The 24,725-nt window shown below is 40.3% G+C and overlaps 1 protein-coding gene across 1 annotated transcript in view; it reads right to left on the reverse strand.

Annotated features, from left to right (window-relative positions):
* The window catches only part of COP1 (COP1 E3 ubiquitin ligase), a gene marked incomplete at its 5' end in the record, with an annotated part of 128,964 nt that overhangs the window by 81,220 nt on the left and 23,019 nt on the right, over nucleotides 1–24,725 (reverse strand). The window contains 5 exons of the mRNA XM_082483356.1: nucleotides 6,536–6,671; nucleotides 10,225–10,339; nucleotides 13,971–14,028; nucleotides 20,606–20,682; nucleotides 22,621–22,680. Coding sequence (XP_082339482.1) covers nucleotides 6,536–6,671; nucleotides 10,225–10,339; nucleotides 13,971–14,028; nucleotides 20,606–20,682; nucleotides 22,621–22,680 — 446 coding nt within the window. The remainder of the gene's footprint in view (nucleotides 1–6,535; nucleotides 6,672–10,224; nucleotides 10,340–13,970; nucleotides 14,029–20,605; nucleotides 20,683–22,620; nucleotides 22,681–24,725) is intronic.

Here is a 24,725-nt window from a genome sequence, read left to right on the forward strand (position 1 = left end):
TTTTTCTCAGAACTGTTTATGCCCACACCATACACCTTTGCATGGCTTAACACACCACCTTAATATTTATTTTTTCAACTCTCTACCATTTAACAGACTAACTCCTCTAGTTAGCAAGGATGGAGAAAACAGAAAATCCAAAGGCATGCTAATGCTTTCCAGATAATGACATTCTAGCAAATTCAGGCATTTCCCACAAATACATCTAGGGAATTAAAACAACACTGTAATAAGCTACAGAAATTCATGTTCTATTAATAACAGGCTTGTTTCTTCAAGCAGATGCAAAAATTCACTGTATCAACACTCAACATTGAAAGAAAGCTAAAAAATTGGGGTGGAATTAAGGGAAATCTGCCTTTGCCTTTTAGCAACACTATCAGCATATAAGTTCTACATATAAGACACTGTGAAACCACAGCTTTCATGGCTTGCAAGTCCAATTCCTGAGGCCAAGACACAGCACTACCATCAGATGACAGCCATTATTACATGAACATCAGGAGGAACAGAAGGGCAGCTACCTGCAGCCTCACAGAAAAGATTTTTGTCCTGATCAATCAAGAAGGGGTGGATGCAATGATGCAATGCAACTTCCACGTGGTACAATCCTCCTACCCTAAATATTAATCTCTCAGAGGACATTCCTGACACTACAGCATCCATCTTCCTCCTCCTTAAAACCTAATGCCAGAGGAAGATGCCTGGCAGAAAGTCAAGGTGTCAAGCTTCTAACAAGCCGATCATGTACCTTTATCGCAAGAGTACAGTCCCCAAGACTTGGAGGTCTCTAGTCCAATATCCTGCTTGGAATACCTCTGAGGATGGAGTTTGCAGAATGTACTTGGGAAGTCTGCTCCAATGCTGGACTGTCCCACGCTGCAGCCAGTTACCACTACACAACATTTGCCAAGAAATGGAAACTGCTTACGTAAACTGCACAAAGTTTCTTCAAGGAAGAAATAAGAAAACCATGAAGAGCAATCATTGTTTAATGCATTTGGTTTAAAAGCCGATTCCCAAATTCATCAAAAGACTATTCAATACTTTTAAGAGACCACTCACAAAGTTTAAATCAAACTAAAAAAACCTCATCTAATTATCTGCAGATGGACACAGGTTTGAAGTACTAAGAGAGCTTAATGGGAAAAAGATCTTCCTACTACCAAATAGTCTCAAATTACTAGGGGAAAAAAAAAAAAAAAAAAAAGGTCCCACTGGCGGCCATGCAACTTCCATTCATTAACTTCCCAATTTCAAGTTATTTAAGGTTTACCCCTAAAATTGAAAACACATATTTATGGAAGAACCAACTTCTCTCTCTGCAGTGTCCCCGCAGTCATCAGGTTTACTTTTCAGGTCAGGACTGGGGATGTGAGCAGACATGCTCTTTTCTGTTTTCAGAGTCCCTTTCGTACTAGCAGCCTGTACTGAGGACTTGGAGGGCTATGTTACAGAGTTGAGAGTGTCTCTGAACTCTGAATTCATAGATCTGAACTGACATCTGTATAACCCTTCTGCTGGGTACGAGTCACATTTAGCATCTGCTCAAGGGATCCAGACCACAATTATGTACTAGGAAATCTATCAGTTTCAGCACTACAGAGAAAACGAAGAGAAAGTAAGGGAAAGGCTCTGTACTTGACTCACTTCTAACTAAACAAAATCCCATTTCAGCCCCAGACAACCTCTGGTCCATGGGCCAAAACCTCAGATGAAGTAAGAGAACCACAGGAAAAACACAAACTTCAAGTAGATTCAGGGTATTACACTTCAAGTTTCCTCAGTCAGGCTGCAGTTCAAGTATCTTTATCTAAGCATTTCTCTCTTCCTTCCAGTTGTGGGAACAGTCCAAAGAAGATAGATCCATGCACGGTTTTGAGCTGCCACTTGTAAATAAAAGTCCATTCAAAAAATGATCGATTTAACAGCCTATAAGAAAAATTTAGCCCTCCTCATTTCTCATCTTCTCAAGGAGCAGCATCTACTGTACTCTGAAACATAATCTTCTGAAGCATAAACCCACTTAAATTTCTTTCATTTATCTTTACCACCAAGATAGAAGCATTGCTGGTCACAAACTTAATAAAACGGCTCATCTAATCCTAGCCAGACCAGGGCATTAAAAAAAAAAAGGGGGAAAAAAGGAGCTTGTTATGGTGAACACAGAACTAAAAGGTACCTTGTTAAAGTCTGGATCTGAGAATTTATATGGATAAGCAATTGTAGTCCAAAGTAAAAAGGGAAACAAAAAACCAGAATGGTTCAATGAATACAGGGAAAGCATACTCCTAATGGATGGTTTTTCTTTTAAGCTCACCTTTGAGGAAAGGATTTCAGGTCACATTATTGAAAGGGTCAACACAAACAAAAATACAATCTTGAAACCATCTTAATGGTACTGTTTGAATGCTAAGAGAAACTTCTTCATATCTCGTTCATTATTTAGAGGCAACAGAATAATAAGCAAGCAATGAAAAAAAAGACAATAAAGGTAAGATCCGGTTTTTGAACAGTCTCAAGATTCAACAAATGAATTGGAAGGTTTCAGCAGCCAAAACTCAAAGTTGTTTCTTTGCCCTCTCTGTAAATCACTACTCTCTTAGAAAAATATAATTAGCCTTGGCTATCCAAAACCCTTCCGATATCAGAGAAATGGTAAGGTAACCCAGAAGAATTTCAGGTCTGATCAGATGACAAAAACCAACACCATTTGCCCCCAAACCTCAGGGCCTCTGGGAGAGACCTACTCCTGTTTCCATCAAACCTGGGAACCACCTGGCAGGGAGAACCAGCTTTCTGATAACCAGGTTTCAGACAGACATCTTGCTGCAGTCTATTTCTTGGATTTTTCTGTTCTTTTTTTAAAATATGAAAGACTGCCACATTATTCTCTGAAGGCCTCTGACAGTGCTAAAGCAATTTTCTACATAAATCATTGTAATGCTAACGCTGCAGTTTACAGACCCATCTTTAAAAGAAAGCCTTTACTATTTACTGCCACAGCAAGCAGAGAGAAGAAAAGTTAAGCTCTGACGACTGCTATGTCTGCGGGCATAATAAATGGAAAATTTATTCCTTGGCCCAATTCTAACAAAACTTAATATACTTGTGAAAGCCATGTAAATACTTTTTACTTAAGAGAACTGACTGTATAAAGAAAACATTTATCATATTGAGGTACACCTACACTCACATTGCAAGCATGCTGAAAGCCCCCCAAATATTAAAGCAAAACCGAGCAACTAGCAATTGCAAAGCCTTGAATGTGTTTTACTGAATATCGTTCTCTGTTAATCTGTTTTTCTTGAAGCAAATAAGCAAAAAAAATAGGACTGAAGGTTGCAACTTTTGCTTGTGAGCACATTTCTAAGCAAGGTAAGAAAGCTCTCCCTCACTGAGCTTACAATCTCGCTGTGTATACCTTTCCAAATAAGACTGTAAGCCCGTGATGGAAGATTCACAGCTTAGGTACCAGCCTCACATCAGTGCCTCACCCCCTGCCCACCTCCTGCCCACAGCCCCACGCTGCCGGCACCGCAACCGACGGCTGCCACCATGCGGATGCTGCACAGCCACGGCAGAGCCGCCAGCCCAGCAAGGCTCAGCACGGGTCCCTCGGGCAAGCTCCCTGCCAGGCTGGGGAAACCTGGAACTGGAAAGCAGAGCATTGGCTTGTCCCCTCATCCTGAAAGGCAACTGTAGCTTTCCTAATTTTTCCAGAATTGGATGGTAATACAACCTACGTAGTGTTGTTTATGGTCTTTTATTAGTCCTCAAGAAGTCCAGACACTCATAAACATGCTTGTGGCAAGGTGCTCAGGAATGTACTGTTGCTGCTCAGTTTCGGGTTTTTTCAGCCCATTTATATATAGTCTTTAATTACACTTTCATCCTGTTACCATAAACCCAGCTTTATTTCCCTTCTAAATAAACATCAAGGTTTTGCAGATAACTAACATATTTCCATCTTCTTCCTTTACAAGCATAAAGCTAATACATCTTAAAACCCTCTTTATTTAAAACCAGCAGAGCTTTTGGAGTCCAGTGTATGAACTTCATGTAGGATTAAAGCAATGCAAAGCAAACACCCTTATATTCTGTCTGTTTGTAACAGCAGTTTATTTTTTATAAAAAACATACCAAATTAAGTATAAGGAAGTATAACTTCTGATCAATTCTACTTTTATTCTTAAATATAACTGAAATATCTCTTTAAAATACTTTTTCAAAAATTTGAGGGCTCCTTAATTATTAACCTTATATTTGCTTTCTATTTAAATGCATTTGTCTCAACAGCTGAGCAGCAAGACCTACTTTTTGTTATTTCATCAGTGTTTCCTACAACATGCCCAAGAACACCTTCAGAAGTCAGTGCTGTCAGCCAGATAATAAGACCTTTCACAACATATCACTCAGTTAAAAACCTTTTTAAAGCACCCCAATAATTAATTTGGCCCCTCCATGGGTACCTAAAAGCTGCTCTATTATCTTAAGCTGTCATCACCGAGATGCACACCTCATTTAGCTTCACACTCTCTCTGAACTTGACTATTAATTTGGATGAAGAACAATGGTGAACACAGAAGTGTGTTGGCCAACACATTACACGTAAAACAAATTCAAACTTTAAAGGCGCTGTTTGGATAGCCAGAAGCTAACAAGACTTACAGTGGCAGCTCATTCAACAGCCCTGCTTTATCAAAGCACTTAAGGACACGCTCAAATGTAAACAGCCTTACTCAGCCCACATACTAAAACCCCTAAAAATTTCTTAAATGCTTCAATAAATAAGAAGCATGAGAAGGGGAGAACATTGAGTTGGAAGCAAACTTATTTTTCAGTTAAATGCATTTAACTACCGATTCTAGCACTCTCTTGGATAGAGGCCCCACAAGATCTTCATTTTAACAACAGTAACATACATACTTTTCAAACATGTATTTCACCCAAGAATTATAATGCTTCAAAATGGGAGTGAGATTTACTGCCCTTCCAGCATTTTCTAACCAAATACTGCAAAACTGCTGCTCTTGCAGAATGTCAAGGAGAAGAAAGGGCAAAAGAACAAAATCCAATCCATGCTGAAGTTGGAAGCTGAGGAAGTTTGTCTACATTGCAGCGAGATTCCCATCTGCATTTCATTGCAGCTAGTGTGAACCCAATCAGTGCAGGTTAAATATACGTCAGATCAGTGATTATTGTGTTCTGACCTCTGTGGCCAAGTCGGACATTATACATTCCTGCTACATATTGCAGTAGTTAAGGAATCCATGCTGCTTTTAAAAAAATAGGTATTCTATGCTGCTACACATGCCTCCATTTCTTCACATAGTGCAAATTTCTTCAGGTCTTTCAACAAACATTCAAGATGTTCTGTCTCTGTCCGAATGGCTCCTTCATAAGGTATTAGATCAAGAATCAGAAAACCCAAGTTCAATTATGTTCAATTCATTGTGTCATTGTCATGTTTCTTTCAAGACCTCGGGTATGGCTACTTTGGATATCCTGCTCACCATGTATAAAATAAAGATGATACTACTTCTCTCCCTCAAAAGGTAGCTGTGAACAAACACATTTAAATTTGTGAAATGTGCCTGCAAGAAGCTAATGGGTCCTACATAAATGTCATGTAGAAAAGATTTCCCAGTTAACATGTTGTATCATTTTTTCCACCACTACTAGCTCAAAACAAGCTACCACAGACTAATTAAATCCCCCAGGGTATGCTTCCACAGCTGCTGAATTCAGTTTAAGGTTAGGGCTGTTGGCAGGTCCCAGCCTCTCCCTATCCCACATGCTCTCTTTAGCCCCTAAGGGAGCTGGTTCATGGAGCTTAACTGGAAGAAACTAATTCTGTGTAAAGACAGTCAATAGCATTTCACCAGCTTAAGTGTCCAAACTGGTACATGGGAGGCTCAGATGTGCTTCAGCAGTGGTGCAAAGGACGCGACCACCCCACGTGGCAGGGGATACAGAGTTGTTGTTGGCAAGAATGGAGCTGTTGAGTTGGCTTTACCACAACCACCTCCTCACTACCGTTTAGCACAATAAACAGAGCTTCCAACACTTGAGAGCTCAAGCAATCACAAACAACTCAGTTATTTAATATTTGCCATTACAATTGGATCCACCAACAATATTTAAAACCACCACAGATTCTTAAAGCTACCAACACCAAGCAAGATGGATGTTTCTTAAAATGCTAGAACTGCATCACTTACAACACAACTATACTAACATGAAGAGGACAACAGGCTTTATGCTGTATCACAACAGCTCCAGATACTCACTGGCACCTCAAAGGTTCTGCATTCAATCTTGCCCAAAACCAATGGGAATAAAAGGTACTACTGTGGTACTTGAGTGCCTTCACAGATCAATGATAATCACACATTTGCAAAACTGTTCTTGGGAAGTGACTGCAAAGTGTTATATATGTACAGACCATAACTTGTTTAATACAGGTTATTAACTCAGCCTCAGCAGCTTGTATCAGCATGAGACGCACTGTCAGAGGCGCAGTATGTCTTACCTGGATACTATGCTGGAGCCATTGTAGAGGTCACTAGCGTAAGACAGTGTTGCCAAGGGTCGGACAGAATTGTAGCGCGTGAACTTGGATAGACACTCCTGAAACTCATCCAGCTGGCTTGTGGTTCTGCTGTCATCTAGGGAGAGGCAGCAGCATTGAGGAGAACAGAAACAGAGTAAAAAGATAAACTCAACAGCAAACAAAAAAATCAGGATGTATGTCTTTATGTGACACTATCTCCACTTGTTATTTGGGGAGGATTCTTAGTCAAAAAAAAAACCAAAAAAAACCAAAAAAAACAGGTTCTCTCTCACCTCTAGTATTCCCTGAAAGCAGTATGATTTTTCCAAGCACAAATTAAGTCTTTCCACCACAACGCTGGGTGAACCTAGTGTGCTGATAACCTGCCTAGAGATCAGAAATACAGCCTTCCTGGTAGATAAGCTCATTTATTTTATTCAGATTCAGAGCCCATGGGCCACATAGATTATTAACAAAAAACCTTAAAGTGTATCAAAATGCACTGTGAAGAACATGCCTAGTTTTCTATGGACATGAAAGTATATTCCTTTCCCCATACTTCAGTTACAGGATGCCTACATTTGGTGTCAATTACATTCAAAATGCTACTAGCAAAATAAAAATAAAATTGTCTTGTTACTCCAAAAGCAACAGAGCTAAGGAAGAGTTGTTTCAGGGCTGGAGAAGGAAGACAAGTATGAAACCAGAAGACTCTCTGTACTATAAGTTTTGTGAAAATTATGACCTTCAGCAGACAAGGTGAAATTGAGCCAGCTTGAATAATGATGATAAATATTCTGTGGAAAATAGAACAGTTTACTACAAAAGTTAAAACTAAATTGCAGTGTAGATAACAGTCATTTCCCAATCCCTCAGAAGTTCCAATTTTTCTCAGTATGAACAGAATTTTATGTAAACCATTTTAAAATTTAGTATTTCCTAAATAAGGAAAAATTCCTAACTTATGGTGATGCCACATAGGCAAGCCAGCCTTCCTAACATGATCATGCATCTGCAGTCAAACATTATGTAGAGCCTTCAGCCTTTGTAACAACTCCCAGAATTTGCAGCAATTCTCCCTTTCCTCCTCTAACGCTCCCACGTTCACTTTGTCTTTTTGCACCAGTGCAATGTAAAGGAACTACAGCTATGCCTGTACTCACAGCACTAACACCCAGCACCTCAGTTTACAGGTAGTCCAGTTTGCAAATCACATTACTGCACACCTTGCCTTCTGTTAAACCACAGCATCCACTGCAGCAGCAGAGGGCTGAGATCAAATTGCACCCACTGGTTAAGTTATCCTTATCTGTTTCCTTATCAGCAGCATAAGGAAACAACAAAGCTCCACTTATTAGAAAGCTTTGGAAACATTGGGGTGAAAAAACGAAAAGGTTGATCTATACAAGCAAAACACAGCTGTGATTTCTTGTGGGAAAACTCAGAGAGAATAATCACTTTTCAGCACTCTGGTAATTCCTTGCCATCGGATATTATCATCTAGCTCTACACTTGTAAGGCATTTTGAAGTGTCCCTTATATGCTATTTAATGTTTAATCATATAAAGGATCAGTGAAGGCTAGTAATTAGCATGTTTAAGAGTACTAGAATATACATTACCCATGCCAGATGGATCAAAAGGGGCAAAAGGAACAAAGTACTGCTCCAAATTAAAATGATCAGCACCTGACCACTACAGGAAACAGCTCGAGGACAAGCACGTAAACATCAGTTAGTGGTTTTCAAAGACGCTTTCCTCCTTCAACACTTTGATAGGAACAAATAGCTGTTACTCTTCCATTTCCCTCATTTAGAGATCAAACACATAGTCCTCCTATAATTTATTCTGTACCTGTGCCTGGAAAACCAAATGTTATTTCAAGACATTTTCCCCATCAAAGTGCAAGGCCATTTCATAATTACAGTTATGTCTCCACTCCCTACTAGAACAGTCATAGGTACCTCTTACAAAAAGCTTTAAATCCACATTAAATCCTATTTAAAATATGTCAAAAAGCAGGAATGACTTAAGAGGAGAAAAGTTAATCAAGTATCACGGGCTATCCCTCATTTAGGAAAAAAACTGCACTTGCAAATCCTCTGCTCTTGGTGCAGCTGACAGCCACAAACACAAAAAATAGTTTCACTGCATTCATATTTATAGTTCCAATTATGAAGAAAGATGTCTTCTAGAAAGGAATGCTGGGAAGAGCCCCATTTGTTATCCTTGGTTAGTAAGTATTATTTTAACATAAACACAGTTATGCATCACCAAGTTAGCACTGCATGAAAACATCTCAGTGTGATCTGTGAAGGACTGTAGTTTGCAAAGTGCTTGCTAGCACTTCACAGGAAACTGGCTGGTCACATACAACCAGCTTCTCAGATCTTCCAGCTACTGAAGCACCCTCTCAACGTGCTGCACTCCTTGTTAAAATTATTTTGCTGTGCATGATGAGACCTGAGTCAGTCACTGCTCTAAAGTAGGTAGAAGATGTAGACATATCTAAGAGCAAGCTCCAATAAAACATGTTGCAGCCTTTAAACTTAAAGCCAATTTATTATTCAAGACTCATTTTTATTTATTTTAAAGTGGATAAAACTTAGAATAAATTAATGGAGGAAAAAAAGTGGGGGTTTCTATCCCAGCTCTCTTGCTGATATCTGTGTTCTGGGAGGTTGGTCCTTGCCTTCCAAGGCAACAAATAAAGATATTCTGCCTCAGCAACCTCTGCTTGGTTCCCTTCTTGTCCCTAGGAGATTTCTTCCATCCCCTGAGGACTGGCTGCTCTCCGTTGCAGCCTGTCACTCTCTATATGAGCTGCAGCTCACAGCTTGGTGCTACAAATCTTTTCCCCGCCACAGCCCATTGCGTGAAACTTTTCTCCCCAAATCTGGTTTCTTTCCCAGAGGGGGCACAGAGCAACCCTCCTCATCCTCAAGACATATTCATTTGACTCGTTCATTTCTTAAGAGAATCCTGTCATGTAATTAAGAACCATCCACCCACTAGGTAAGAATTACTCTAGCTGCTGTCACACTGTTACTCAATTATGAATGAGGCAATCTAGGAATTGTGAAAACAGCTTCTAATTCTACCAAAGAAACCTTAAATCTAAGGTGTGACCCATGGGACAACAACACTGCTGCACACTCAGCTTCTATACTCCAAGCCATTTGTTAACCAAGACTCAATCTAGACAACATAAAGGATAACCTCTAAGTGTCCTATTGCATGCTAAATACAGGAGAATTTATCAATTTATGTTTACACCTCTGCAGCATTTCAATAGCAACATTTTTAACTACTGTGTTTATACCACATCTAGCAGAAAGACGATCCAACCACTGCTTTCAAATATCTGCATCTTCAGAACGAGCATCAGTGAAATTATTTATCGTGGGTTATGCCCTTCACAGTACAGGATTACAAAGCAATGTGCCCCTCCAAAGTGACAGGATCAAATTTTCTAAATTTATCAACCTCAAAGATTGGTTAAGAAAAGCAAAGCAAGATGATCTGAGTAACACACAAAGATGTATAGCAATGTTCCCATGCAGGGAAGAAGTGAAAGCTGCTCTCTCAAAAGCGAGTCCTTTCTGAGGACTAGGCACTGTTAAGAGGTAACTGACATCAGAAGCTGAACACCACGCAAAAGGAACTCACCCGAGACACGTGTCATCCTGGTGGAAAAATAACACTGCTCTAGGTCCTCAAAATGAGCTGTGAGCCGCTTGCGTCGTGAGGCTAGTGTGCTGTTATACCACGGTTGCTTTTTGGTCTGAATGGAGAAGAGGGAACACTTCAGAAAGGTAAAGCTAGGCCTGGGTTTCATTTCAAAAGATTTTACCAAATTATAAACAATTTCTACATTATATGTGAAGGGTTAGAAGTGTAACATGACAATAAATGAAGATCTTGCCACTGTCAACAGTTATTCTTAGGGTCCTATGTTGCACCCTTTAACTTGACAAACAAGAAAAGCAGCTTCTAGACAGTTCTTGTTTCCTGAACCTTTGCAAATCTACTGATTCCGGCCTCAAACACAGGACAGACAGCAGCAACCCTTGGGGAGTCACATCTTACATTTATACAGATAGACGGCAGAGGCAAAAGATACCGGGCTTCCAGCTTCACAAATCAAAAAGACCGTACAACAAATACATCCTAAATCCCTGGCAGAAAGCTCATTAAAAAGAAAAGGAGGTGTTTATTTTAAAGAGTTAGTTACTGGATTATTTCTTTTGAAGCAACTCAGTAACTCTCTGTGAAGCTAAGCAAATAAGGATAGAAGCCGAAGACACCGTGAAGTTCAAAGGTTAATTGAAAAGAAGTCCACGAAACTCATCATTAAAGCCATTTCCCAACCTACCCAAGCAGCAATAGTGAGAGGCAGAAGCAAAGCATTGAAACTACATTGGTAAGCTGTCCTCAAGAAGGAAAACAGAAAATACAGTACTTCTCGTTTTAATCACTAGTAAGGAAAAGGAACAATTCCTCTACTACACAAGAAGCATGAAGAGCACCTTGCTTTAGTTTATATTTAAGAAGTCTCACATATCACGTGCTCAAAGCTAATGGGGAAATTTTAAGATTTGAAAACCACCAAGTTCCCTAATGAACAACGTCCCTGACCACATACAAGGTCTGTAATGCCACTCAGTGGCACTAACAAAACCCACTCTGCATACCACTCCCCCTCAATCCACACAGGAGAATGGACTGCCCTCATTACAACCATCAAGCAAGCCAACAAGAACAAACTAAATTCAGAGCCTACTCAAACTCTGTTTACACCTGTACGAACAGTAATGAAACATTTTAGGGAAAAAGCAAGCCCCAAGCAACGAAACCTCCAGGCACTGTTTCCCACACGAAGCCCCTGGCTATAGATTGACATTGTGACTCACACTTGCATATTGACAGCACCTGTGGTCTATGCAGCTTGTTTCATCTCAAAAGCAACTCCAATGCCAATACACAACTAGAACACTGGAAAGCACTCCTACCTCGACACCTTTTAAGTACAATTTTCTAAAACTTCACAGTTTTAAGAAATACTTAATGGAACACTTTTACAGCATCTTTCTATTAATTTTGCACACCAGCCTGCAAGGACTCCAGCTTCTCTCAGCACATCAGGAGTGATTAGGGCTCAAGACGACTTCAAGCATCAAAGAGCAATCACTTCAGTTAAGACGTGATGCGCAATATAACCCAAGACCAAGTCTGATCTGCCAGATGAGCTCAGTCCACACCAAGGCGGAATCAATCATGGTAAGTATTTGCCTGCTGTGCAACACACCTGGTGGGTCTCCAGAGGAACAACCCCTGGAGCACGTTTCAGGCTGGCACATGGCAACCCAGCTGTGCTGGGAATTAATCTGCATTAACCCATCTTCATCAGATCCTCCCAGCTAAGCATTTTAAACTGCTTATATTTTACCAAAACATTTATTGAGTTTCTATGAAGTCTGCTCCCTGCTTAACCAATGTTGGGAAAAAGGAGTAAAAAAAATAAAACAACCAAAAAATAAGGGAAAGGAGAGAAAACATAGCCAAGCAATTTTTATTCAACTGCTAAAACTACTATGGTTGTCCTAGTTGAAAACATTACTTAGGACTGCTCTGTCATCAAGAGTGATTTTACTGTCTGAAATCCATTAGGTGCTCTGAGGAGTCTTCTAACAACTGTGGAAAAGCTTCACAGCTACACACAACCTCCTTCCTTCTAGCGGAAAAGTACTGCCACTAAATACTACCTGCAGAATTCCCCAGGGCCTATGTGACTTGTCCACTATTTACTTCTGAAGCTTGGCTCCTGGAAGAAAACGGTCCTGTAGTTTTGCAGTATATAAATTCGTCCCTAAGAACACGTTCATGAGCAATGCACAGAGTAATTATATTGAGAAAGCAAGCTATGCTATCCATCCTAGCATAGCTTCTTTCTGCCACCAGTGCCCAATCTACAATTTTTGCTGTGACCAACAATCAGAAAAAAGCACTACAGAATTTATGTTCTTCAAACTATTTTTATGGTAAAGTCTTGCTGTAATTAGACTACCTTTAAATGAAGAGCTTAACTTCAAAAGTTCTCTTTCAACTCCCTATCCAAACATACATTAAAGTTTAATTTGAAAATTTGCACTAGAGAGTAGAGATGTTGCACTCTTGAGGACAAAAAAAAAATTGCATTTGAGGACAAAAGAGATTATTCTCACACAAATAAAGCTGTCATACAGAATGACTAGAAAGTCCAAGTTGTTTTGCACGCTTACCAGAAGTACAGCTATGCTATTAATTTTGTCTTTGAAATAGAAAGAAGAGACAAGTAGTGTCCGTGGAGAACAAACACACTATATAATATCAGAGTCCTGAACATACAATCTCCAACTGCATTTCACTTGCCCTCTGAAGTGAGGTAGAGCTACAATTCTTTGTTCAAGCAAAAATCTCTCAGACCACAGTAACAGGAACGACAAGCACTTTTCTAAAGATTAATAGAGGGAAATTTCTAATCACCAATTAGTTATACAGCTAAAAACCAAAACACCTGCATGCACACATACACACATATCAGCCCAAAACTCATGTGCTTTTTCTTTATATCAGTTACTCCATCAAATAAGATCCAACACCTCTTCTATTTTATTTACCAGTTTGGTATGGTTGTGTGCCATGCATAGTCCACCACCACCAGAGAGCACCAAAGGCATGAGCTGACATGTAACCAGTCTGTCTAAATCAAAACTGTTTAACCTTTTTGAAGCTGTCAGCTGGGTACCAGTGTCATCTTCCTAGCCCAGCTGAATCACTCTGAGCTGCAAGAGCAGAGCTGTGCTGTTTGGCATTCAGGAGGCCCTGTAGATCAGTTTGGAGGCTGCCTGCCAAACGGCTTCACTGCATATGCAACATTTTACCCTCTATGTGAATTTATAATACAGTTGGTAAGGCCCTAACAAGGACAAACTACAAGACAGCTGTATGTTTGGAGAATGAATGCTTCTTGTTTTAAAAGTCAAGCTTGATCCAAAGCTATTTAAGTCAATGCAAAGGGTCACGGATTTACCTTCCCTCCCAAGTGAGCAATGTTTGGGAGAATAGATGAAGAGCAAAAAACATCCCCTCTTTCATTGACTCTTCCATTGAAGAGTCAGCTTTGGGAACAAAGTCAGATGTCTAAATATATTACACCTGATTCCTTTGATGGCATCAGTGCAGACACTCACAATCATGCACAGTCATTCCTATAGCTGTAGTCTTGGCTCCAGTTTGCCCATATAACCAGTTAAAAGCATTTGCAAGACTTGAGGAGAGATCCCTGGAGACAGACAGAGTTCTGCCTAATCTCTGCCTAACCTCCGCATTCACTCTCCCGTCCCCCCTGTGCACAGACACACGCATTATCTTACCTGAGAACTGCCACTGAAGCCTGGAGGCTGGCTATACTCCGTGGAATCAATAATACTACTGCAAAACCAAAAGAAATAGTCTGCTTAAATCACTGTACAATCATCCTTTATAATTTTTAACCTGTTTGCTATTCCCCCCTTTACATCCTGCAGCATACTTGCCTTTGAAATTCATTTTTTAGACAGGGAACACAAGGTTATTTTTTGTTTGGAGGTTTGGGAGGGATTTTTTTTTTTTCTTAAATACAGGGATCTCCTAGAGCAAAATGCTGTCACACACAATTATGTGTAGGCACAATCTAGTAATTTCTAATTAGAATGCAAAAGCATATCTTTTGTATGAAATATGCAGCATAAGACATTCTGAAAATAACATGCTACCATTGCTTTTCAGTTCCTTTAAAAAAAAAGTTTAATGCCATGGCAATTGAAACAGCACTGTGAAGAGAAAAAGCTAGAGAAATCAGCTTAAGACAGATACTAGTATTCCAGACATCTCTGCTAACACACAAAACAGACACAAGTAACGAAAGACAGAAATAAAGTAAAAGCATACTGACAGCCAGGATTACTATTATTAGAAAATGCTACATCATATATAGCTATGTAATATCTATAATGACACAACATACCTTAAAATCACTCTTTTCAAAACATAGCATACGTATGCAAACTCAAGAGATCTAAATTTAAAAACTGCAAAAGGATCTACTGATATAAGCAGAAAACAGTATTCTTGCACATATGAGCAAAATATTTAGTTCTCACAAAAAGACACCAGAGCCAGATTAAAGCACCCTTATCGCTCAAATTTAAGATACTTTTAGGATAAGTAAAGGTTAGTACACAAGAACATCATTTATTATGGAGAACACATTACAAACATCATCATGATTTGATTCTAAAAGTCTTTATAACTCACTTCTGCTATGTCATTTGATTTGCACAGAAAAACTATCTGGGTTTGTTATTCTCAGTCTTATGTACGAGGTAACCTTAGATTTAAGCATTGCTTGGGAAAGCTGAAGGTTTCTTTAAAAAGGCTGCCAGAACACTGCTATAGGCCCCGGTTTTGTAAAAGATGATTGTACCTATTGATGTTTATGTAACAGCTGCCAGAACTGATGCATAGACTTGACATTCTTGGTCATAAAACAAGTGGTTTGGCTGAAATGCCGGTCAGGGGCACCTGTAAGTCTAGAAGGATGAAACAGTGGTACTAGTGCTTCAATATTTCTGTGAATGTTTTAAAGCTCCCCTGGAGGCAGAGGGAAGTAGAAACAGAATATGAGAGATGACTTAAAAGTCTCATTAGTGGTTAACTTGTAAGATGAGATTGATTGGTCTTCTGTTACAGGCAAGACAAAAGCTGCACACCAAGAAAATCTGAGGGATAAAAATCATTATTTGCTGTGAGCTACTGCAAGGGAGAAAACAGCAGAGCTGTTTCAGGCACGGTCGGGGACAATGAACTTTAAATTAGAATGTGGCCACATGAAATAATGAAACACATACAGCAGATCCTGCATGAGTAAGATGCTCAGTTGGAAAGCAGTGAAAAAGTACTCCATTCTGAGACAGGTATAGTGGCAATTAACAACAAAACACACAAACTTAGAGCGTCTGGTCTCGTTTTGCTGCAGGTTGTCTGGTGATGTAAAACCTTCAAGAGCGCAGACGTCATCTCCCTAACCAGAATACAAATTCACAGTCATTTCTGTGAATTGCCTGTAGCTGAGTTAACTGGCATATGCTTGAATGTTTTTCCTTTTAAAAAAGGACACAAATAATCAGAAAATTACAAAAGCTCCCTCCAAATTATTTTTAAAAAGCTGTACCATTAGGGTCAATTAGAAAATTCGGCTACACTAAGACAACATATTAAAAAACCTGGAACAACGACAACAAAAACACAGCAATCTGCAGGCTAAATCCCATTTGTTATACCCTTATGGGGGGAGGCGGTAATTAGAACAAATGGAAGGGAAAGAGATCAGGATTTCAATAACTGAATCAGAGTTACCAGGAAACTAATTTTTAGATCAGAATCTTTCCCCAGAAACTCCTATTAGAGTGATAGTTTGTTATTGCTGTTGCTGCCTGAATATGCAGTCATGGAGAAGTTGCTTATTTGTATCTCCTGTTTGCACCATTTACCGGTAGCAAAAATAGCACACGCGCCTGTTCAGAAAAACCCTACACAGAACTATTTGTTCTTTTCCCTTATTCTTCCCCTCTTGTTCTCTATTAGTATACAAGCCCAGCAATCTGCAATGCTGTAAACAAGTGCTGTGCTATTACCCAATTTAATATTTCATCATATCCTGTACAAGCATAAGAGAAAACACGTGTTTCTTGAAGCCGAGAATGCATTGAACACGATAGCTATACTTGTTTTTTTGCTAAAGAACTTATGAAGGAAGATGAGGAGGCATAGTAATTTCACATTTTGAAGATGTTAAAGAGTGTGGCGAAAAAAGCTACAAACAATGAAATGAAACAGAGAATTAATGAAGCAAGCCTGTGATTTAGAGGAAGTAGATGAATAAGGGCAAGTCACTAGAGACCAGATAAAACCAAATTCCAAAGAACTCTATTTTATTGAACTTTAAATTCAAAGGCTAAAGAGTTTTTCTTCCTCTTCGCATGGGTCTGTGATAACCTTGTACTATTTATAAGACATATTAGTAAAATTTTATACAATTATATTTCATTAGTAGGGTGTAAGCATGTTAACAAGTTATATTCCAATTTAAAGATACCATTTTAATTCACTGATAAGTTAAAAAGTCTCTGCAAGTTTAATAACCTTTTAACATGGAAGTGAAACCATCCAAAACTATATTTGTATTTCATTCTTAGCAATTCACAGCATCTCTAAAATGTACTTTGGAGATTGAGTATTTCAGTTAACAGAGCTGGGAAAAAAAAACAAACACCAGTGTATTTTAAAGCTCCTATCAGCTGTTCTGCAGCATTCTTTTCAAGGAGGAATCAAAGTTACAGTTTTTGAGATACTCTCCAAAACTTACATTAAATGTTGAAAAAGAAAATTAATTTCAAGTAGTAGAGCTTTCTGGAATCTGAGTTCTGGTAATTCAAACCAATTCTGGTAATTCAATTACTTGAATTATACAAAACTGTCAGAATAGGATGAGGACAGAAGTTACAAGAGTCCGGCAACGAGCGATGCCTGTTTGGACGCTTATGGAACCAGACAAGCATAAGACAAGCATTCCTTACACCAGAAGGAAATGCAAGAACTGGTTACCTGGGACAGAGACAGAGCTGAGGTACTCAATGACTTTTTTGCCTCAGTCTTCACTGGCAAGGACTGCAGCCACACTGCCCATGACGCAGAACGCAAAGACGAGGACTGGGAAAGTGAAGAACCACCCACTGCAGGTGAAGATCAAGTGCGAAACCACCTGAGGAACCTGAAGGTGCACAAGGCCATGGGACCTGATGAGATACATCCGTGGGTCCTAAGAAAACTGGCAGACGAAGTCGCTAACCCACTAGCCATCATATTTGAGAAGTCATGGCTGACTGGCAAGGTTCCTGCTGACTGGAAAAGGGGAAACATAAGCCCTATTTTCAAAAAGGGAAACAAGGAAGACCCAGGGAACTATAGGCTAGTCAGTATCACCTCTGTGCCTGGCAAGATCATGGAGCAGATCCTCCTGGAAACTCTGCTGAGGCACATAGAAAACAAGGAGGTGATTGGTGGCAGCCAGCATGGCTTCACCAAGGGCAAATCATGTTTGACAATTTCAGTGGCCTTCTACGAAGGGGGTACAGCAGCAGCGGACAAGGGAAGACCAACTGATGTCATCTACCTGGACTTGTGCAAAGTGTTTGACACTGTTCCACATGATATCTTGGTCTCTAAGTCGAAGAGACGTGGATTCGACAAATGGACCACTTGGTGGATAAAGAACTGGCTGGACGGTCACACTCAAAGAGTTGCGGTCAACGGCTTGATGCCCAAGTGGAGACAAGCGACGAGTGGTGTTCCTCAGGGGTCAGTACTGGGACCTGTACTGTTCAACGTCTTTGTCGGCAACCTGGACAGTGAGGTTGAGTGCACCCTCAGCAAGTTTGCCAATGATACCAAGCTGTTTGGTGAGGTAGACACACTGGAGGGGAGGGTTGCCATCCAGAGGGACCTGGACAGGCTAGAGAGGTGGGCCCATGCCAACCTCATGCAGTTCAACAAGGCCAAGTGCAAGGTCCTACATCTGGGTCAGGGCAATCCCAAGCACAAATAAAGGCTCGGCAGGGAATGGCTGGAGAGCAGCCCTGAGGAGAAGGACCTGGGGGTGCTGATTGATGAAAAGCTCAACATGAGCCGGCAATGTGCGATTGCAGCCCAGAAGGCCAACCATATCCTGGGCTGCATCAGAAGTGCGGCCAGCAGGTCAAAGGAAGCCCCTCTACTCCACTCTCGTGAGACCCCACCCGGAGCACTGCATCCAGGTCTGGAGTCCCCAAAATAAGAAGGACGTGGACCTGCTGGAGCATGTCCAGAGGAGAGCCACGAGGATGATCTGAGGGCTAGAGCACCTCTCATATGAGGAGAGGCTGAGAGAGTTGGGGCTGTTCAGCCTGGAGAAGAGAAGGCTCCAGGGGGATCTTATTGCAGCCTTCCAGTACCTAAAGGGGGCCTACAGGAGAGCTGGGGAAGGACTTTTTACTGGGGTACGTAGCGATAGGACGAGGGGGAATGGCTTTAAACTGGAAGAGGGCAGGTTCAGATTAAACATTAGGAAGAAGTTTTTTACTTTGACAGTGGTAAGGCACTGGAACAGGTTGCCCAGAGAAGTTGTTGAGGCCCCATCCCTGGAAGTGTTCAAGGCCAGGCTGGACGTGGCCTTGGGCAACCTGGTCTAGTGGGAGGTGTCCCTGCCTATGTCAGGGGGGGTGGAACTCAGTCTTCAAGGTCCTTTTCAACCTAAACCATTCTAAGAAGATCGGGCAAGAAAGAGAGAACCCATGGTCTCCGCACCCGCCATGGTCTCACCCACCACCATCTCCCAGCAGACCTCAGGTGAAGCACATGAATCCAAAGTCACTAAAATATTTTGGACGCTAACTTACATCTTCAAAAGCAAGAACTGAGAATGATTGACGCTAGGACATGAAATGAACAGGCATAAAGGAATAATAAGAAATTCTTAGTAGACTGAAACCAGCATAGGTCTCACAGCAGATTTTTTTCCCCCCAACTCTTTCACCAAAATTCTTGGGCTTAAAATGTTATTCCAGCTTTCAACAGATAAAAAAAGTTCTTTGGGAGCTTGCTTGTGAGCTTGGCTCAAGTAATAGAAATACATTTCTACTTGTAAGTACAATCTTCTGTTAAAAAAAGAAAGGTTTCTAGGCCTGAAGGCATTCAACACGTAACAAATTCAGCCCAACCAGTGCTCAAGTTTTCCTCAAGTAGCAGTACCATGAAGCAAGCAACAAGCTATCTACTTAATAGTCAATAACCAGAAAACTAGTAGGACCTGAAAAGAATCCCATCAACTTCACACAACTTCTTCTTGGCAAAATAGCAATTACCCACATCAAAAAAATGCACCTGCACCCAAAAAATTAAACAAGCAGAAAAGAGCAGAATAACTGTTCCCATGCATCCTGGCCATACTGCTGTCCTTTCTCTCAGGGACAGCCAGACCTTCATAGAAATATTAGAGATTCTGGTCTCAGTGTCCAGAAATAGCACTTTGGTAAGAAATCCCAACCAATATTGCCAAGCTCCTTACCAGAGCACTATATCTAAATCTCTGTAGGGGAGGAAATCTGATCATTTTTTTCCTACTTACTTCTGGCCTATTAGGTTTAAAGCTGCTAATTGCAGAAAAGGTACTAGTACAATTTTATAAAACAAGCCAGCAGTTTAGAGAACCCTACTATTAAAAGGTAGGAGAGATGATCATATAATAATAACATAACTTGGCCCTGTGAAATCAGAGCTTTCTTACAACCAAAAAGCACAGCTACGAAGAAGTAGAGCACTTCAAACCTTGGCACATGGAACTTGGACACAAGAAGTATCTGCAATTTTATCAAGAAACCAGACTACACAGTATTCCAGACAAAAAAAAACACATTGAAAATAGGTTGCTGGGAAGACATTTCATTAAATCAAAACAGACAGCAGATAAACAGAATCAATAGGCTGTGTATTTTAGATTTTGACCCTGTGAACCCATACCTTTAGCCATTCACACTGAGTGGGGAAGCCAGAGGACACCAATAGCATACAAAGTTAAGACCTTTCATATGCCAAGCAGAACTGCATAACGTTCAGGTAACATGTATTTAACAGTAATATTTCATACCATAGCAAAGGCTTATGACTCAAGTTAACTCATCCACACTACATTTAAAACCATCAGCTTTCCACAGCATCTGGTTTCAAATAGACTTTTCATCCAACTACAGACTCAGATAGCTTTTTCTTTGCTGCTTTGTTCACATAAAGTTTATACCAATCAAAAACAGAACAGGAAAATACTGTATGGCACTCAAAAACTAGTTTTGCTTGTATTTTTGGCATGGCGAGGACTATCAAGTACAGTGCAATATGTATAGCTTGAAACCCAAGTTCAGAGTTACAAGCTCCATACCTGTGTGAAGGTGAGGGAGCCTCAAACTGCGGCACCGTACTGTCCTCGCTGACTGGGGAGTACAAGCCACTCATTTCCTGAAACAGAAAGCCACATCACAGCAAAGCTGAAAAAATATGAATAGTAGGCACTGTCTAATATACGGTGTTCACATAGTAATTTTTTGGTTTTCCAAGCAGATAACCAACTGTATCTACATTTATTCAACTCTCACCTAGAAGTCTTTACTACACCTGAAGAAACACTGATTTTCTTAGATTCTCCCTCTGCCCTGTTATGATTTCAACTGGGTTTCAGAAATCCTATAAATGCAGTGCTTTTTGCCCCAAAAGAGGCAGTTCCAGAGTTCATACTCCAAAAATCAATGGATTTGGTTATCATGCAGTTGTTTTTAACCCAGCATCTCCCTTAAACGTGGCAGAACAGGCAAGCTCTAACTGCATCTTTGAGATACATCCAAGCTTTTATCTTTGCAGCTGAAAATAATGCTGGTCACAGCAAGAACAGTCATAAGACGACAGGGCAAAGGTGGTAGCGTGCTCCAGACTTAAAAGAGGATCTATCAGTCTTCTGTGGGGCAAATGCACAAGAGAAAACTTTGCACATAAACTTGGCTTTGTCACTGCCAGACTAAATCACTGCTGTGTACCCAGTGTGAGACTGTACTTTTCATCTGTTCAAGAAATGGAAGCTATGCAGGATGCTGCAGCTCATTAGTTAGGGGGGCAAAGTGTTCCAGGACAACATTACTGGTGCTTTTCAAATTCCCACTAGGTGCCCATTAGTTGTTAGGTAGAAAATAGGATATTTGTGATGAGAGAGATCCCAGGCTTTAGAGGTCAGAACCAAGGTCACTATCACACAACAGATACATACCCCAGCTGCAGTCCACTGAAGTGCCTGATTAAAGAGCAGAAAAGCAGGTAGCTAGATACTCTGCGAGGGATCCCGCAGCTGTGGGAATAGCTTCTCCTAGATCTGATGACCTATTTTACCAGTCTCAAGGAAACACACTAAGGTGTATTTATTTCCCATGAGCTGAGAAACATTTAGGGAAATAGGTCTGAAAAATGCTGTTATCTACCAAGTTACAATTTGCATAGCTATAAGCTGAAGGGAAGTTCCTGCAGTTGTCAGTTCTATTTATACTTTGATAATTCAACAGTATATGTATAAATTGGAAGTGAAGAAATCTAAATGGCTTTTGGGCAGTGGTTGAGAGCTCATGCTGACTGCTCAAGATGAGCAAGAAGAGAGAAGCAGACCTGCAAACTGATTCCCAAGAAGATTCAAGGGAATGCTATTTTGAGAGGTGGCAGTCTGATGCATTCCTGTACATCAGTTTCCTACTCCAAGATCAAAACACTAGAATGATTACAGACAAGGACAAAGGAGGAACTTAAGGACTCAATGAGGACAGAAGGATTGAGCTGACTAGTTTACAAATACTTGGAGAATAATTCTTAACAAAAATCTCAGGAGATCCCCATCATTAAGGAATTAAGAAAATTATATCAGGAGGCAGCAGACTGCTGTTTTGACAAGCAGCAGAGGTTGGCACTGTTCCTACCCAGTCTCTGTATTACAGCTCTCTTGTACACTCCCCAATACCTCTCCATTTTAAGAGTGGCATGCTGCTAAGATTTAAATAGCCTGTGAAAATAGCCAGAACACTGCAACACAAAAATTCTAAGTTATGATCAGTACACCAGCTGTTGATTTGTAGCAATTATTCTAAAATACTTACTACCAACAGAAACAAATAGAAATATATGATTATATAAGAGCTAGGTTACAACAATGTCCCCTCTTACCAACCTGCAGATTGCAGACATCACCTAAATGAACAAATTAAAGACAGACCATCACCTGTTCGTTTTCCCATTACTGACTCAAATGCCATAAATTTAACACAGCAGCCCCACAAGGGGGCCTTGATGGCAGACAGCTTGAAGGCAGACAGCTTGATGAAAATGAAAAATTGCCAGAGTCAGAACAATGTCTGGGCACCTCACCTCTACTCGTTTAATATCTTCTTCCAGAACACTTAGCTCCTTCTGGATCTGCTCCAACTGCTGTGGATAAGAGAATGAGAGAAGTCTAAATCAATCTGCACTGCACCACCAACAAGATAAATTACAATCTTTTCAGAAAGGAACCTGAACTATCTTAACTGGCATGCTACATGATTCAAAAGTCACTAGGCAGGAAGTTCATATGCATAGATTAACATAAGTGTGCACACAAACCACACTCAAGACAAAGTTGTTATTGTGAAACAGTACAAAAATAAGCATGAGGTGCTTTGATATCAATCAGAGACCCATGTTATTCAAATGAATACTTTTATGCTCCTCTAACATCTTCCATGTAAGGTATAACTGGTTTAAAAACACTGAACATAATTAGCAAAAAGCACCACGAACAAGACAACGATCATGTCACCCTTCAACAAAGCACGAAGTGCTTTGCTAAAAGGTGTTAAGAGTATTTCTCTTGCTAGCAGTTTATCTGCCAATTGCCAATTTAAAGTTATCGACAAAATTTTCAGATTGGCAAACACCTCTTAAGACCAGAGATGCTTGCTTCAGGCACCAAGCTAGCACAACAAGGCATTTCTTTCAAAGGTGTGATACTTACCTTGGATTACACCATAAACTCCAGTCAATCTGAGGGCTATCCCTGAAAGGGTCAGAATGGGACTTCCCCTCTCACCAGCCAACATCCCCTTTCCCTCATTGTGTCACACGTAATGTTTTACAGGTTTTTGAACTTCCTTTTCAGTGAGTCAGTAACCTAGCGTTGCTCATCTCTAGCAACTGTGAAGCCAGACTTGGTGATTGTTTACCCCTAAGCAAAAGCATCATCTGCTTACCAGCTCTAATTCCTACCCTCATTCAGCAGATGTGTCCCACCCAAACACCCACAGATACTATACCCAGCCTTGCACGACTCAAACGCATGCACTTCTCCAGGTGAGAGCTCCAAGTCTGGACCTAAACAGACAAAACCCAGGCCCGAGGCAAGTCTGGTTCACTAAGACACACGAGTCTAACGAATACATTGAGAACTGAAAGTCCACCTGACTCTCCTCAACTCACAGTAAAAACCTACAGACAACTAGCACTGTGGCATGCGACCAGAAGCTGTTACCAAGTTGGCAAGTCCACTGAAAGCTTATTAAGCACAACACATTCTCTAAAGGCCAGACAAATCTTTGTCATTTTGAATTTACAAGGGAATATCGAATTGCCCAAAGTCGAAGTTACTTGTATTGCAAGATGTATTACTCTTAGCATGACATATTCCCAAGAACATTTGGCAAGCTATTCTCACTTATTCCCTCGAGTGCTAAAGCTTGATCCTTTAAATGGCAGAAAGTTTTGCTTAAAGAAAAACACACCCACCCCTTAAATCTCTACTGTTGATCAGCATTCCAAATATCTGTGTGGTCTGCATTAGATAATCCACCATTTTAATTTACCTTTTCAACATTAAAAAAGCTTCTGTCCCTGAAGACGGGGGAAAGGACTGCTGTGTCCACACCTATTTCTAACATGGATGCTTCTTCCTTGGAATGAGATGACATTGTGTTTATATCCTAATCTCTCTACTCTGAAGGTTTCAGTTTATATTTAATTTGAGTCACAGAGAGCAGAAGTTTAATGGTTTAAAACTAGACTGCCACAGATAATTTACAAACCACTATACCATAACAGATAATTCTATTTTCACTTGCGAAACCTACAGCAAGAATAGCAGGTGGTGCTATAGCTCCAAGATTAGTGGTAAAGTTAAGTGACACTTGCACAGCACGGGTCCTGCCTGTACTCAGCTCTAGCAGACAAATACCATTAGTCCCCCACTTTCATAAATCCCATTTAAAAAAAAGTTACAAAAACACTTAGAAGGTGGAAATCAGCTATTCTACAACATACTGGCTTACAGCCAAACTGGACAATGGAAAAATAACTGACAGTGGTTGACATCACAAACAAGAGGCCTTTTACAGGAACAAAAGCAGAGACTTCTTTTTATTGTGCAGTAGTTAATAAAAGCTGGCCAGAGTCAAAAGTACAAGATCTGGGATTTCATTTACTAATTCTTCCTTCTAGTTACA

Source organism: Vanellus vanellus (assembly GCF_965231255.1).
Source record: "Vanellus vanellus genome assembly, chromosome: 5".
In the NCBI taxonomy this organism is placed as follows: Eukaryota; Metazoa; Chordata; class Aves; order Charadriiformes; family Charadriidae; genus Vanellus; species Vanellus vanellus.